Source organism: Anser anser, assembly GCF_964211835.1.
Source record: "Anser anser genome assembly, chromosome: 27".
Classification (NCBI taxonomy): domain Eukaryota; kingdom Metazoa; phylum Chordata; class Aves; order Anseriformes; family Anatidae; genus Anser; species Anser anser.
Window position 1 is genome coordinate 5860396 of NC_139748.1, and position 15958 is coordinate 5876353.

The 15958-nt window shown below is 60.7% G+C and overlaps 1 protein-coding gene across 1 annotated transcript in view; it reads right to left on the bottom strand.

Annotated features, from left to right (window-relative positions):
• Positions 1-1287: 1287 nt before the first annotated feature.
• The window catches only part of CACNA1S (calcium voltage-gated channel subunit alpha1 S), a 34414-nt gene continuing 19743 nt past the window's right edge, over positions 1288-15958 (bottom strand). The window contains exons 21-44 of the mRNA XM_083812287.1: positions 15664-15751; positions 15285-15392; positions 14841-14893; positions 14457-14603; positions 13952-14153; positions 13462-13620; positions 13063-13173; positions 12833-12916; positions 11265-11321; positions 9713-9841; positions 9465-9530; positions 8847-8938; positions 8258-8417; positions 7736-7863; positions 7185-7281; positions 6340-6442; positions 5176-5277; positions 4936-5060; positions 4212-4340; positions 3484-3674; positions 2758-2822; positions 2440-2549; positions 1893-2009; positions 1288-1733 (exon numbers count right to left, since the gene is read on the bottom strand). Of these exons, the coding sequence (XP_083668413.1) occupies positions 1479-1733; positions 1893-2009; positions 2440-2549; positions 2758-2822; positions 3484-3674; positions 4212-4340; positions 4936-5060; positions 5176-5277; positions 6340-6442; positions 7185-7281; positions 7736-7863; positions 8258-8417; positions 8847-8938; positions 9465-9530; positions 9713-9841; positions 11265-11321; positions 12833-12916; positions 13063-13173; positions 13462-13620; positions 13952-14153; positions 14457-14603; positions 14841-14893; positions 15285-15392; positions 15664-15751 (2878 nt within the window). The 3' untranslated portion in view covers positions 1288-1478. The remainder of the gene's footprint in view (positions 1734-1892; positions 2010-2439; positions 2550-2757; positions 2823-3483; positions 3675-4211; positions 4341-4935; positions 5061-5175; positions 5278-6339; positions 6443-7184; positions 7282-7735; positions 7864-8257; positions 8418-8846; positions 8939-9464; positions 9531-9712; positions 9842-11264; positions 11322-12832; positions 12917-13062; positions 13174-13461; positions 13621-13951; positions 14154-14456; positions 14604-14840; positions 14894-15284; positions 15393-15663; positions 15752-15958) is intronic.

The following is a 15958-nucleotide window of genomic DNA, read 5'->3' on the forward strand; positions in this document are numbered from 1 at the left end:
GTGCTCCGTCCTGAGGGAGAAACCCCCCCCCCCCCAAAACACCACTTTGGGGCAGATCAGCCCCCCTGCAGCCCCAGACCCCAGGAGAGGGTGCGGAGGCATTGCCCCGTTGCTGCAGTAGGACCCCCTCACCGCGTCACCCTTCACGTTTGGGGGGCTCCAATGAGCACGCCCCCACCCCTCCACCCTCAGAAAGGGGCACACGCAGCCCTGCACCCCCCAGAGGACCCACAAACCACCACTGCCCACCTTGAGGCGCATCCTTGACAGCCCCCCCAACAAAAACACCACGTTCATCAGCAACCCGCTCCCAAAACACACTTGGGGAGTGGGCAGAGGTGTTTAGGATCACGTAAGGGGCTGTGAGCCCTGCCCTAGGGCAGGAGCAGGGGATTCCCAGGGCTGCCCCTACCCGATCCCACTGCCTGCCTGCATCCCCTGGGGGAAGGGGGCTGCTCCACCACGTCCCCTGTGCCAGAAGGGCTCCCCAGAGCTCGGGCTGCAGATGGAGATCAGCAACAGCCATTTCCCTTTTATTAAGTTAACAAAATGCCCTGCTGGAGAGCAGACAAGCGCTATTGATTCAATACCTCTCCTGGGACCTATTGGTTTGCTGCATTTTAATATATATTAGGCAAGGAAGAGCCCTGAATTGCCCACTTTGGAGGGGCTGGAGGCCCTCTGAAGCAAGAACTCTGCAAAGAGATGCCCGAGGGACACGGGGCTGCCCCAGTGCCTGGCACCCAAATTCCTCCTGGGGCACTTGAAGTCTGTAAACCCGAGCCCCGGGGCAGACCCCTTCCTGGAGAGAAATAAAACCAGATGCTGCACGGCCCCAGCACTGCCCAGGCAGCAGAGGACCGTGAGCGGGCAGCACTGGGCAGAGCTGGCACCAGCAGGCAGCAGGCACTGGGATCCCAGCCCCTGGCTGTGGCACCTCTGACCTGTCCCCCGCGGGGCCGGGATGATGTCCAGGGGCTGGATGAGCCCAAGCTGAGCCGTGGGGTGGGCGTGCAGTGCCCGAGCCTCAGCGTGGTGTTTGGAGATACCCAGAGGGATGGAAATTCCCCTGCGGGGGCCAGCTCTGCTCTCAGTTAGACCTGGGGCTGCTGCACGGACCTGCGGGGTCGGATCTCCATCAGCACTGGGGCTGGGGGCTGCAAATCGCTGCAGTTCTGCTTAATTGGGCCTTAATTTGCAGTCCCCTCCCCAGGCTGGGCTGGGTCAGCAGCCCTGAGCTGTGCAGCAGGGCTGGCAGAGGAAGGAGGGGACGGGGAAGCCACGGAGTCACACAGCAGGGACATTTTAATGATCTGTCCAGCTCTTGCCAGACCCTTCTGGCACAGCATTATCCGGTCCCGTCACCAGCATCCCGGAGCCACAGCCCCAAAAAGGTGGGGAGACGTATGTCATTGCTCCGGTAGCCCCCATGGGGTCCTGAAAGGGGCTAAGCCCATGGGGCCACAGTGGCAGGCGGCTCACGGGTGAGCAGCAGGGCTGGATTTTTGGGAGGCAGCTGTGCTGAGCCCCGGGGAGCCGGCTGGTGACGCAGCCGAGGTGTCCCAGGGGACAGAGCCGGCGTCCTGCGGTGCTTCTCTTCCCTTCAGCAGCTCCACAGCTGCCTTCTCCACTTCATCCATCTCCAGCTGGCTGCTGGCTGCCATCTCGTCCCTGGTCACTGCCACGAAGGATGGGTCCCGGGCCAGAGCCTCAAGGCCCCCGGAGATCAGAGCCTGCAGCAGAGGACGGGGTCACAGCCCAGTCCGTAGCAGAAGGGCTCACGCTCGTTGCCTTTGTCCTGCTCCAATCCCCCACCGTGCCACGAGCAGCCCCCGCCAGCCCCCTTCCCTCCCCAGCAGCTCTGCCTTTCCCCCCGCCAGCCCCTGCCTTACCTCCTGGATGAGGAAGGTGATGGCCGGGGTGGAAGAAGTGCTTGGGTCTCCGCTTTCACCCCGCTGGTGTTCTGAGCTGGGGGCTGCTCCCGTCGCAGCGCCACCCCCTCTGGACAGCTGGGTGAAAGGAGCAGAGAGCCGCAGCTCAGCCTCAGGCATTGCCCACGGAAAACCTCTCCCACGTAAATGTGAGGGCTGCAGGGACCGTGTCCAGCCTGTACACGCAATCCCATCTTTCTGGAGCTCCCGCGTCCAGGGCACCACCAGCAATGGGACCAGCAGGGCAGTGTGGGCAAACAGCGGGGTACCAGCCCTTACCCACCTGCCTGGGTACTGAGGCAGGAGCCAAATTACCAGGCGAGGGGGCACTGCGGCCAGCCACGGGGCAGCAGAGGACCGGGGGAGCGATCCTGACCCCGTTTTATTCTGCTCCGGCTCCAGGAGCGTGCAGGGAGCCAGGGAGCTGTGGTGGCCTTGCCCAGGAGGGGAAGGAGCTTCAGCCCATGTTCCCCTTTTCGCTGCCTCCGGCCCGCGTCGTCCCCGTTACCTCCTGGGGCAGAAGGTGCTGCCCTGGCGCTGGGCGATGCCCAGAGGTGGCTCCTCGCCTCCCGCTCGGCCTCCGCTGCAGCCTCTCCGAAGGGAAGGGGAGGTCACGGCCTAGAAGGACAGGAGGGGACATCGGGTGGGCACAAGGGCAAGGCCACGACAGCCACCCAGAGGGGACCCGGTGGGAAAGGCTTATCGAAACCAGGGGAACCATGTGGAGGGGTTTTGGACTGCTGGAAGTCCCAGCTCCTCCTCCTGCCTGCTACCAGCACCCCGAGCAGGCTCAGGACCCCAGGACAGGAAAGATGCTGACACTCACCCTGTGCTGGAGGCCTGGGTGCTGCTGGCGCCGTCTTCCTCAGCACCTCGTCCTCGTACTGCAGCCTGGCAGGGGCAGGCAGACGGGGCAGCTGAGCAGGGACCTCCACTCTGCACCCAGCTCCACCCACGGATGCAGCCCTCCCCACCTTCTCCACCCTGGGGGACACAGCTGGGATGGATGAGCAGGGGGGAGACCCCAAGAAGGAGAAGTATATTCTCTTACACTGGTAACACTTTTCTCTTGTACCCATGTTGGGCACTGGTGGCCTCTACCTGGGCCTTGGCACTCAGAGACAGTGATGCTAACAGCGCCAAGTTGAAGGAATGACGAGAAGGACAAGCTCGGGGAGACGTGCACACTGATACATGGGGCTGCACATCAGCCCTAGAGCTACCTTGTGTGTCCTGGGAACACCTCTGGACATCACTATCTAGTAGATACCCCTACCTCGCACCTCAAGGGCCAAATTTCTGCACGGAGCTCCTGCATCTATGGGACTGCTTCTGCATTGGCATCCAGCCCCTGATTCCTCCCCGCAGTGCGCAGGGAGCTTGCTGCTGCAACCCTGCCCCTTCTCCAGATCTTTCCTGGCCCCATGAGGAGCCCCTGGGCACGACCAACGCGCAGCCTGCCACCAGCACAGCCTCCCTGGGAGCTGCAGGGCACAGTCCCCAGCTCTTCCCCCAGCTTTGCCATGCCCACCCGAGGCTCACCAGCCCTTACCCCTCCGGCCGGTTGCTGTTGTTGGTGTTGGTGTTGCCTTCCTGGGGGAATTCGTCAAGGAAGACAGGGGAATCGAGGTCTTCGCTGCCCACCTCTGCGAACTGCAGGGGTCTCTGGCTGGCCACCTGGGGCTGCAGGGGGCTGCTCGGCTCCAGGAAGCTGTCGACCTGGCCAAACAAGCCGCCTGTCCTCTGCAACCAACGGGGAGGGCGTCAGAGTAGGCCCGGAGCTCTGGGAGGCTTTGGGACCATTCCCATGGGAGGAAACGTGTTTGGGGGCCAGTGGGAACAGCAGGGAGCGAGAAGTGGATCTGACCCCGTTGTGGTGGTGGTGGCACCCAGCTGTCCTGCCTTAGCCTGGCAGAAGGTGTGGATGGGGCCCTGCGTTCATCGCATCCCTGCCAGGCACATGAGCAGGGTCTATAAAAATAGACGGGGAAACTGAGGCGAGTAACATAGAATCATAGAATATCCCGAGACGGAAGGGACCCACAAGGATCATCGAGTCCAACTCCTGGCACCACACAGGTCTACCCAAAAATTCAGACCATGAACATGCTGCTCAGGGCGACTCGGCCAGGATGTCCCGATGCTCAGGGAGAAGACAGAAGCACTGATATAATCGTGGTGGCCCAAACTGCCTGCCATGGTCAGGCTCATCTCCGAGGCCTGCTGGTTGCCACGCTGAGCCCCCACCAAATTGTGGGGTGCCCCATGCGCTGTGCTCACCCTGTATATCCCTTCCTCCATGGCAGCCTCCACCATCGCTCTTTCCAGCTCCTCCTCAGCCATCAGGTCCCCAGAGATGGCTCGATGGATTTCCGGAGCTGCTTCTTCTTCAATGCTCCTCAGCCCGGCCTGGTGGGGAGAAGAAGGCATGGGTGGAGGTGGCCTGGCCCCAAAACCCCTCTCACGTGGGGCTTTGGCGAAGGAACGGTGATGAGGCACGCTCAGGAGGTCTCCAGGCCTTACAACAGGGCAAAGGCCGTGGTCACCCTGCCGCTGGCCCTGTGCTTGGTGAAACAGCTTTGGGCTGACGCTGCCCCACAAAGGGGTTTGCTAAGGGCAGCCCGTTAATGGGTTGGGCCAGTGGTGCCCAAGGGGGAGACGGGCCTTTGTCCCTCACCCACAGGTATCTGAGCAGGGGCCTGGCTCATTCCCTCACCCGGCACTCTCGGGCCTTGTTTTGTTTCCACCACAAAGTGATTTCCTCCCTGTAAGAAGGTCAGGAGAGGCTGGGCACATCCCTGCTGCTCTGACCGGGCACAAAGATGCCTCCTCCCCAATCCCACCCTGACAGCATCCTCCGAGGCTCCTGTGCAGGTTTCTCTGACCGCAGAGGTCCTGCTCAGGACCACCCCCATCAGCCCCTCTCCTCTTGATCCCCTCTCCTCTTCCCAATGAGGGGTGCTTTGGGGTGCGCCAGGCACCCAGGTCTCTCAGCACCACTAACCTGGATCTCTACGGGGTTCTTCTTGGGACGGTACCCGTAATACTCCTCCTGGCGCTTCATGAACTTCCTGAAATGCTCCTGGATGAGGAACGTGGCATAGAATTTGCCCACTGTCACCTCATCATCTGGAAGGGAGGAGAGCAACCTGATGGCACTGCCTGTCACGAGGCCCCGAATCGCCATAGCGGCTGAGCCCCGGGGTTGTTTGCCCCCCCCGGGAGGTAGCACGGGGTGAGATACCTCCAATAGGTGGGATGACCTGGTCCAGGAGTTTCATGCTGGTTCGCTTCCAGATTTTTTTGATAATAGCTCTGAGCTCCTCGTTGGCCTGCTCGAAGTTACCTGTGAGAAAAGCGAGAGGGACGGGGTGGTTCGTTCCCAAGGGAAAGCGGACGTGAAGGACGGCAAAGCGTGTGGAAACCCGGCCAGGCTCTTCCAGGGTGTGACACCACCCATCAAACAGGAGCTTTGTAGGAATAAGGCTTTGATTTTAGCAAAAAGACCTTAACTACAGGGTGAGTCAGAGCTAGGAAACGGGTGGAACATGAGTGCCGTGGTCTCTGTTGTGATGATCAGCAGCAGGCTCCAACCCCCCCTTCCGTGCTCTCCCAGGCTTTACCACTCCTGCTGTCTTGCAAGCCCAGTCTGTCCTCACGCCTGCTCTCAGATCTCCTGTGATCCTCCCAGTGCTTCCTGCCCGGTGCTGGAGGCCGGTGTCCCCCACCCCGGCTGAAGGGGAAGCACCGCGCCGTGCTGCTGGGGGAGGCTGGCCTCAGCCCCGCTCCTGCCTGGGCTGCCTGGGGGATGCTGCCTGACCCACGGGCACGGAAACCAGCTGGTGTGGTTTCTTACCAAGGCAGGGCTTTGCAAACCGCCCTGCTGGCGAGGAAGAGGGCGAAAGCAACTCCACCCCGGCACAGCTGAATTCAAAGGGCAGCCACCCTCTTCCATTCCAGTCTGAGGTTAAACATACCCGGGGAGATGGAAAACTGGAACAACCAGCGCAGGGGGAGATCAGGCTACACTCAACGGTGTAGGAAGGGAGCCCGGTGGCTGTGCACTGAGGCAGGGATTGGAACTGGGTCAGAACAGCTCCTGAGCTCTTCAGAGTGAAGTTACCCATCTGGGATGCCAGTGGTTTGCTCTTCAGGGTTGCAACACACAGCCCTGAAACTCATAATGCCCTCCAGGCTTGGCCTGAGCAGCCCCATGCACGTGCCCATGGTCTCTGGTCCAACAAGGTAATGGTATGAAGCTGGGGGCTGCAACAGAGGGTCTTGCCACACCAACAAGAAGCCCTGAGGTCACCAGACAGAGGGGGGGAACAGTGCATAACTGGCAGCCTGCAGCACAAGGAGAGGGTCCCCCCACCGCGCCATGGAAGCAGACCCGAGCACCCCGTACCTTCTGTCTTGATCTTGAGGGCTGTCCTCACCAGTGCAAAGAGGGTTGCATTGAAGGTGACGGTGCCGTCGCTGTTCAGGGGCATGTTCATGCACACCAGACGCTGCAGAGCAAACCGATAACCATGTCCCCACGAAGCAGAGCAGGCTGGCTGCTCTCCCCAGCAGGAGAAACACGGTGCTGCTCTCAGGGTCGTGCTGCTTTGCCTTCCATCCCCCCCAAAGCTCACCAGGCTGCCATGAGGGGTCTGGGGATCAACCCCCTAACAAGCTTGGTCAAGACCCCTGAGGGTTTATACCCATGGAGGTATAAACCTGAGCTCCTGCCCACATGGTTTCCTGGGAGCCTCGTACAGATCCTGGCTTCGTGCAGAGAGCCAAGTGTGGAAAAGTGTGCCCAAGACTGCAGAGTCTCCAGCTCCCTCAGTGCTATCAGCCCTTGGAGACAAACCTCGACAGCCCAGAAGATGTGGCCGTGTACTCAGCCCCAGCGCTGCCCTCTTGCCCCAGGTGCAGATGTGGAGCACCCAGCATAGCTTGGAAACTCCTCTGCAACGAGGGCTGCAGGAGGTCAGCCCATGGGTATCATCCCCTGGGCGTGGAGGTGAGCACAGGCAGGTCCTTGTCTTCAGGACCCTGAAATGCATCAACTCCATGCAGGTTACAGCACCTCTCCTCGCCTCTGGAAGACTCCTCTCCGTTAAAAACCAGAGGTCAGAGCACGAGTATAAAGCATGAAAGTGGAAAGCTGGCTGAATTTGTGTCCTCAGCCTCCCCAGGGAGGATGCGGGGAGGGCCTGGGGAAGGTGCCCCATGCCCACGCACCCACCTCTCCTTGGCTCTTACCTTACAAGCTACACGGTGCGGGCAGAACTTCCCGAAGCCCAGGGGAGGCTGGATACGTCTCAGCAGAGTCACCACGTCCAAGTGTTTGATCCTGCCCCTGCAGAGGCAACGAGCTGCATCAGCAGCGTGGTGGCAGACAAGGGGGGGGGGACAGTGGTTTGGGGAGGGGCTGGGTAGGTTTGTCTTCGTGGTCTGCGTGGTGGGCAAGTCTTTTTACTTCCCTGTGCTCCTCTTGGGGAAAACAACTGTTCCCCAAGGCAAGGTGGCAGATAAAGGTGGCATGGGAAGAGTTGGCAGCACCACCAGGGCTGGGTGAGCAGGGAAACGGGAGTCTTGTGTCCCCAAAACTCCTGATGGCTTGTGCCAACCCTGGGACATACAGACAAGCCCACATCCACCTCTGAGAAGCCAGGATCTAAATGCCAAACAATGCTGAGTCTCGCACGGCCCTGCTGGCCCCAGGTTTCAGCAGAGAGGGCAGCCCACCCCGGCCCCCACAGAGCGTCCCCCCCATGTCCCTCACCCCCTGCCGTGCACACGCGGTCACTCACTTGGCCTCGGGGTCGTACTCAGCCCAGATCCGCTTGAACTCATCCAGGTGGTGGGGTCCGAGGATGGACCAGTCGCGTGTGAGGTAGTCAAAGTTGTCCATGATGACGGCCACAAAGAGGTTAATGATCTGGGGGCAGAGGGGCGGGTGTGAAGGATGCCCTGGCCCTCTGTGGGTCCCCACGCAGCAGGACCGTGACCCCCCACCCCATGTACAACGGGATCGTGAACCCCCCCACCCCGCGCACAGCAGGGCAGGGCAGCCCGTGGGCTCCGGCGAGGGGGCAAAGCGCAGGCAGACGCACGTTGGGTCAGGGACAAGAAGGTGCCGGGGTTCCCTGGAGCCAGGGGATGCTGTTGGTGACCCCACGCAGAGGCAGGCCCCCCACCCCATGGGATTACACGGCAGGATGCGGCCGGCACACGCAGCTCTTCCCTCTCAGGAGCCAGCACCGGTGCATGGCTGAGCAGCAGCACGTGGGGGATACGGGGAGGAACTAACGGGGATGTGCAGCTCCACGTACCAGGAAGGCGCAGAGCATGTAGAAGCTGATGAAATAGAAGTAGGCAAAGCCCGTGCCGCAGGTGTACTCCTCGCCCTCGGCAAAGTCGGACTCGGGGTCGCACAGCTTCCCGTAGCTGCAGTCCAGCAGGATCTCCTGCCAGGCCTCCCCTGTCGCACACCTGGGGAGAAGGGGATGCCCGCTGGACCCGGCCCCTCCTGGAGGGCTGCTGGGCCCGCAGGGACCAGCCCCGTACACAAGGGAGCAGGGAAAGGAGAGGGCAGGATCCTGGGCTCGCTGCACTGCTGCAGGGAGGGCGTGGGAGCCTGCTATTGCAAGCTCCAAAGCGAAGCATTTGGGGTCAAGGAAAACCTTGGGCTGAACTCTCCCTTCCCCTCGCTTTTCCTGAAAATTCACTAATTAAAATCAAGTCTGGGAGGGAAACATGCAGAACAGAAATGCCGCGGTGCCCCCAGACTTTTTTCTGTAGGGCAAGAGATCAATCAGCTGCAGAAACGCTGGTGTCCCTCAGTCCAAGCCGGGAGGCTCCCATGTCAGCTCGGAGCCCAGCTCCATTCTGGAGCTGCCTGCTCCCTGAGGCAGTACCGACCTGAAGAGCAGCAGCACAGCTTGTGGGAAGGTTTGGAAGTTGTTGTTTCGGTTGATCTGGGTCCCGTCGACCATGGCGATCTTCCCAAACATCTGTAAATCAGACCATCAGGCCCCCAGCACCTTTCCTCAGGCACCCCCACCCTCCAGAGGACCCCAGTCCAGGAGTTCCTCTTTGTCTTGGTTATTTGGCTTCGGGTATCTCCAAAAGAGAGCGTGACACCAGGGGGGACATGGTTGTTCTGGGGCTCGTGAGCAGCTTGGACACCCCTGCCTATGCTGAAAGCGCCCCTGTCGATGCTGCGCTGCACCCGAGACAAGGAGATCTCACGAACCAGGCACAAGCACTGGTGACAGCGTGTCTGCGTCATGCTGTTGACTCAGAAAGCGCTATTTGGTGTGTGCCTCGGTTGCCTTAGCTGCAGCCTGGGGATGGGAGGAGGTGCTCGGGCTGCGTTAACTCTGTGCATCCTCGGAGACCAGGGCAAGACAGTCCCACTGTGCTCAAAGCCGCCGGCACTGCCGTGCAGAGGACCCAGTCCCCCCCTGCCCCATCTCCCCAGCTGCTCCCAGGGTCAGGTCCCTGTTCAAGACCAAATCCCCCCCCTGCGCCTCTCACCTGCATCCCGATCACAGCATAGATGAAGAAAAGCATCACAATCAGGAGGGCAACGTAGGGCAGAGCCTGCGACAAAAGGATCACGGCTCGGGTGAGAGGCAGCCCAGCACCAGAGGACACCCAGAGACAGCGGGTCGGGGCTGGAGTTATTGGGGGGGCAGCACCCCGGCGTCCCATGGGGATGGGACAGCTTGCTGCTCAGAGCTTGCTGCCAGCCCAGGACACGTGCTGGTGTGTTCCTCACAAACCTGGAAGGACTTGATGAAGGTCCACAGGAGGGTCCGGACGCCTTCTCCCCGGCTCAGCAGCTTCACCAGCCGCATCACGCGGAACAGGCGGAAGAAAGTGATGGAAACGCGGGAGTTGTCATCGGGGTCCTGCGGACAGAGGGGGGCAGCAGTCACGGACCCTACAGGAGTCCTGCTAGGTAGGGATGGGACACGGCAGGGGGAAAGGCATGCCGTAGCGCAGGCTGGGAGAGCCGTGCCGTTCAGTGCATGCCCCAAGAGGTGGTTGATGCCTGGACGTGTTAAAAAGGCATTTGGGTAATGCCGTCAGTAACATGCTTTAATTTTTGGTTAGTCCTGAAGCAGTCAAGCAGTTGGACATGATCAGCTTTGAAGGTTCCTTCCAACTATCCTACCCTACCCTACCCTACCCAGGGCTGCCCCAGGACAGGCTCATTCTCTGCTCTCTCACCCTGCACACACTATGTATTTGTTACACTGCCACCTTGGGGTCTATTTGTAAGGTGAGCTCTGGGCCAGGCACCAGGCACAGGAAGGGTTCAAGGTGGCAGCTATCGCACACAAGAGTTGATTTGAGAGCATCCCAGCAGGGTTTTGATGTGACATAGCAGGGACAGAGGGCAGGGTGGCTCTGGGGAGGCGAGCATCCTGCAGCGGTGCCTCCGCTTCTTGGGGTGGCTGTGGGACCCCAACCCGGGGGGAGAACAGTCGGGGACGGGGGCTGGGTACAGCTGGGTTGAGAGGGAGTCCCAGAAGGGGCAGGCGGAGGGGAGGCAGCAGACAGAGGCCCTGGGCTCGTAAGGCTGCGACACCTGGGACATGGGCTGTGGGAGACGCTGGGGGCTCAGTTACCCGCTGGGGAGGTTGTTTTGGCACAGCACAGCCCCATTCTCGCTCACCAAGTGCCGCGAGCAAATGTCCATCCCGTCGCACCTCTGCTACCCCTCCTGCTTCCCCTCGGCTTCCCAGAGCTTTCGTGCTGACCCCCCTCGTTCCCATCACCCAACCCACCTGCTCCCAGAGGTGTCAGGGCAATAAAACCCACCCTCAGACACCCCCAGGCCCTGCAGCAGATCCAATTTCCCCGTTATGGCATTTTTGAGTCCCCAGGGCTGCACTGAAAGCCACCACCTCCTCTCCCCACCCCTCCTTTTCTCGCCTTTCTCCTTCCTAGCGCTCAGCAAGCACAGTGGCCAGGGAAGTGGCCACATCCCCACCCAGCAGGACCAGGACAGCGCTCAGGGCAGGCCACCTTGGCCTTGCAGCTCCCAGCACTGGGGCCCTGGGACCCCCGAGAAGATGCCCTGGGGGCACGGAGATGCACCAGGCTCCGGTGCTGCACGTGGGACCCTGCCACCAACCTCTCCCCGTTTCTGGAGCCTGGCCCTTGGGCTCCTGGAGGCGAGATGTGCACAGCAGAGGAGAGCAGCAGGGCTCGGGGCATCTTAATGCATGCAGGACACGTGCAAACGCCAGCCGCGGGCGGGCTGGGACGGCCCCAGGCAGCAAAGGGGAAAGGGGTCCACTGCAAGCACGTGCAGCTGATATTTACGATGTTCTCACAGCCCCCGCCGAGGCAGTACAATCCGCCGCTGGAGGCAAGGACAGTCTGCCAAGAGAATAAAAGAGTCAGCAGGAGGGAGGGAGAAACGAGAGACAGGGGGAGGTTGCAGAAGGTGGCGGCACAGGCAGAAGAAAGATGGAAATCGGCTGTCGAGGGGCACCCTCCCGAAAAGGCTGCAGCCCCCAAGGTGTGCCCGCACCTGCACGGTGACCTGTGGGGGTGCAGCGATTGCAACCGGCTCCTGGGGACCAGGAGGGACGGACCCACCTCGCCCTGACCCCTGGGCAGAGAGGGGGGTTACCAGAAGGGGAGGGAAGGCTGCGATCCCTGCCCCGTCCTGATCCCACTACGCATCGCTGGATGGCAGTGCTGGGAGGGATGAGGACTGGGTGGAGAAGAAGGCACGTGGAGGAAGGCTGGGGCAGCCCTGGGGAGCCTGAGCCGTGCTCTCAGGTGTGGACAAAGACGGGCACGGGGGATGAGCACTGTCCTTCTGTCGGTGACCGTGGAGGTGCCACAGAAGGACTGCAGGCCACGGGAAACCAGGTCACAGGCACAGAGAGCTGGGGGACCAAGGATGGGGTCTTGGAAGGCTTGGTGGCAGCTGAAAGCTGCTGGGACTGGCAGGAAATTTGGGAATCATCAAGGCTGAGAAGCCCAGAGGCTCGGAGGATGGCAGTATCGAGGTGTGGGCCATGCAGGGAGGAATGTTTTGGGAGAAAGATGGATGGTTTCACTCATCCAGGGACCCTTGAGCCTCTCGTCCTCTGCACGGAGAAAGGCTGCAGGACTCTCCCGGGGGTGGCCATGGCAGCAGCTCTGCCAGATAAAGCCCTGCTCCTGAGAGGAGACGTGCAAAGTCACCAGAGAGGGTTAACCTCACCTACCCGACCCTACAGCTGCTTCTACAGTTACCGTCGGGTCTGCCAAACGCAGCGCATGACCTCCCGGCGCACAGGGGCATTTTTAGAGCTGGTTGTGGTCTGGGGAGCTCCCAGTGCTGTGGCACAGTGGTTTACAAGCACTGCTCTGAAAATGCTCCCAGTAGAGCATTTATCAGCATATAACCACTGGCTGCAGTTCCCCGGTGTATGTGGTCAGCAGCGCCCTGTGGGTACAGGGAGCTGCAGGGGAACCCTTTTTCTGCCCACCTGCCCCAGTCTGAGGATGGCCACCCGGACCTGTCGAGGTGGGCACACACAGCAGACAGGCAGGGCGAGTGGGGCAGCATCTTGCTGCTCATGGTCCTGTTTTCCATGGCATCCCAGCCCCTACAGGCTTTTGGGAAGGGACGGGACAACACGACAAGTTGCTAGGCTGGGGATGGTCCCCTGTGTTTATACAGTGCCCTAAGTTTCACAGGGGCACGGCTGTGACCTCCAAACACCCACGCCACGTGGCTTGTCCCTCCTCCGAACGCAGCAGAGGGGAGAAGAGAGGCCACCAAAGCCCCACGGAGCTGGGCACCACTCCGGCACCCCCAGCTCGCCCTGGGGCAGGCGCCAGCAGCGACGGGGCGTGGGGACACCCTCGTGCCCGAGCAGCCCAGCACTTACATCGATCTCGCTGAGGATGACATCGATGATGCTGCCGATCACGATGAGGAAGTCAAAGACATTCCAGGGGTCCCCGAAGTAGCCCTGGCGGGGGAGGGCCAGAGAGAAGAGGAATGAACATCCAAGAATCAAGCCAAGGAGGAGATGGATGCTGGAGCCCAGGGGAAGGAGAGCGCGATGAGGGAATCGAACAGCCCTCCTCTGATCTCCAGCCTGCGCCCTGCCCTCACCTTGGCTTTGAAGGCCATGAGCTTGAGGATCATCTCCAGGGTGAAGAGGACGGTGAAGGCCACGTTGAGGATGTCTGAGATGTGGTTCATCTCCGCAGACTGGTTGTAATGCTGAGAGAAGGCAGGAGGAGCCGTGTCAGCCCAGTGGCACGGGCTGCATGGAGACCAGCCCACCGCAGACCTGTGGCTGGGAAAACTTGCAGCAAAAGAGAAAAATCCCCCCTGCTGCAGCCCCTCCTCTGGGTACCCCACATCCAACCCGTCCCCCTTTCTCCCCAGGGCTGCGGAGCACACACCAGCAGCTTTGAGGCAGCAGGGCTGAGCCCAGCCTGCTCGGTGCCACGGGCACAAGGGTCCCAGGGGGGCACCACCGCCCACGGTCAGTACTTCCCCGCTTACCTGCATGCCCAGGCAGATGGTGTTGAGCAGGATCAGGAAGAACATGAGGTACTCGAAGTAGGAGGAGGTGACCACGTACCAGATCTGGTACTGGTAGGGGTTCTTGGGGATGTAGCGCCGCAGCGGGCGAGCCTTCAGCGCGTACTGCACACACTGGCGCTGGGGAGAGCAGGGGAGGAGTGAAGCTGGGGAGATGCACACACCAGGGACAGGGGCACGAGCACGGAGCCAGCACCACCAGTGACAGTGCACAGCCCCACCAGCACCAGCCGGATCCCCCCTTCTTCCTCAGCCCCACGTGCCATGGGCCAGGGACAGCAATGACCAAGTACCTGCTGTGCCCTCTGCAAAGGCACCCAGACACCCCACCCGGGACCGTGTTTCCAAAGCCACCTCTTGCCTCCAAAGATTGCCGTGCTGCCCTGGTGCCGATCCCCCACTAAGCACTAAGGGCTGGACCCACCTCGCCCCGTCCCAGCAGCTCCAGTACCTGGTTCTTGTCCAGCTCACAGTTCTTGTACTCGCTCTCCCCCTGCTCCTGGAAGGTGACAATGACAAAGCCCACAAAGATGTTCATCATGAAGAAGGCAATGAGGATGATGTAGATGATGAAGAACATTGCAATCTCCACCCGGTAGTTGTAGATAGGGCCTTTATTCTCATCATTAGTGTCAATGGCCCTGTATAGCAGCCTACAGGAGGGAAAGCAAGGCAACAGAGACCCTAGTTAAGGGGGGGGGAAGACCATCTGTCTTCTTGCAGACTATGGAGAGCTCTGGAGAAATCCCAAATCCAGCAGGGGTGGAACTGGGCTGCGGGGATCACCCTGCTGACTCTCCAGCCCCTACCAGGGTGGCTAGCCCTGCTCCTCAGCCTGGGCAGCTCTTCTTTCCCTGGCACAGGCTTTCCAGCTCCTGGCTGGCAATCAGCCTGCGGGCAGCGACCTGCTCCCAGCACGACCCGGCCCTCGGCAGGCCCCCACACACCGGACTCACTCTGGCCAGCCCTCGAAGGTGGAGACGGTGAAAAGCGACATCATGGCTGAGAAGACGTTGTTGAAGTGGAAGTCGTTGTGGAACCAGACACGCTTCTTCAGCTCGATCTGCGTCGGGTCCCCGTCCACGTAGTCGATGAAATCACCCCTGCAGCAGAAGGGATGCGGCGCTCACCTGGCACGGCCCCCTCCTGCTGCCGCGCTGGCCCAGGGCCGCTTGTCCCTGGGAGGGGAGCATGGCCTTGGGCTACGTTTATCCTAGGGCGAGGGACAGCAGCAAAAGACCTCCCAGCCCCTTCTTTCTGGCTGCAGGATCCCCTTGCAGACACGCGAACAGCCACACGCCCCCTTCCCCTCCTTGCCTGCTGCCCCGCTGGGCTCTTACCTGCACTCCTTCTCCGTCAGCTTGGATGGATCTGAGCAGCTGTAAAACTTCCCCTGCATTAGAAAGAGAGCAGGAGGAGCTATGATTTTGTGGTGACTTCAAAAGCCCCTCTGATTTTTCACAGACTGGTTGATTGCCACCCTGCCTCCGTGCTGGCTCTGACCTCTGCCAGAGGGGAAACTGAGGCAGTGAGCAGGGGAAGGGAGCTGGTCCCTTTGCGTGTGCTGCCTGAAGCTGACAACGTCCTGGGTGTTTCCTGCCCTCCTCCCACTACAGGCACTTCTGCTGGGACGTCTGCTACAGACGGGCATTCTTGGCAGAGCATTGACAGCATGGTCTGTGCTGACCTCGGCACCGGGAGACACCAACCCCAAAGCCCTGTCACTACAAGACCCCAAAGCCCTGGGCAGCACGTCTCTCCTGTCCATCCGGGACGTCTCTCACCTTGAAGAGCTGGACCCCGATGCAGGCGAACATGAACTGCAGCAACGTCGTGACGACCACGATGTTGCCGATGGTCTTGATGGCCACGAACACACACTGGACCACGTGCTGGTCGAGGACAGAGCACACGTGAGCATGCGTGGGGCAAGGTCCCCCCGTGTGCCCCACACTCAGGAAAAAAATAAATAAATAAATAAAACAGAAAAAAAAAGGCAGGCAAAAGCGGGAACCTGCCAAGAGCAATGGGACAGGGCAGACTCCTTCCCCAGATGGTAAGTGGGAATTGTGTTCCTGACCCTACAAACCCCACAGGGCATGAAATCCCACATAATTTTCCGTGGGGACTCCCATGGGCCGAGGACCCCAGCCTTGCTCTTACCTTCAGCCCCTTGGCCCTGTTAATGGCTCGCAGAGGTCTCAGCACCCTCAGCACCCGGAGGATCTTCACCACCGAGATGGTGCTGGACCTGAGGAGGAACGCAGAGCTGAGACAGGGCAATTCCCAGATGGGAAAAAGGGACTCCCATTTGAATTCCCACCCAGATTTTCTCCTTTGTCACTCGAGGAGTTTGCCTCCCAGTCACCCAGGCCCTGTCCCCCCTAAAAATACATCCAGGGACACATTTTGGGGGCACTAACACGTGGGTTGGCAGCTCCCATCCCACCCAACCCAA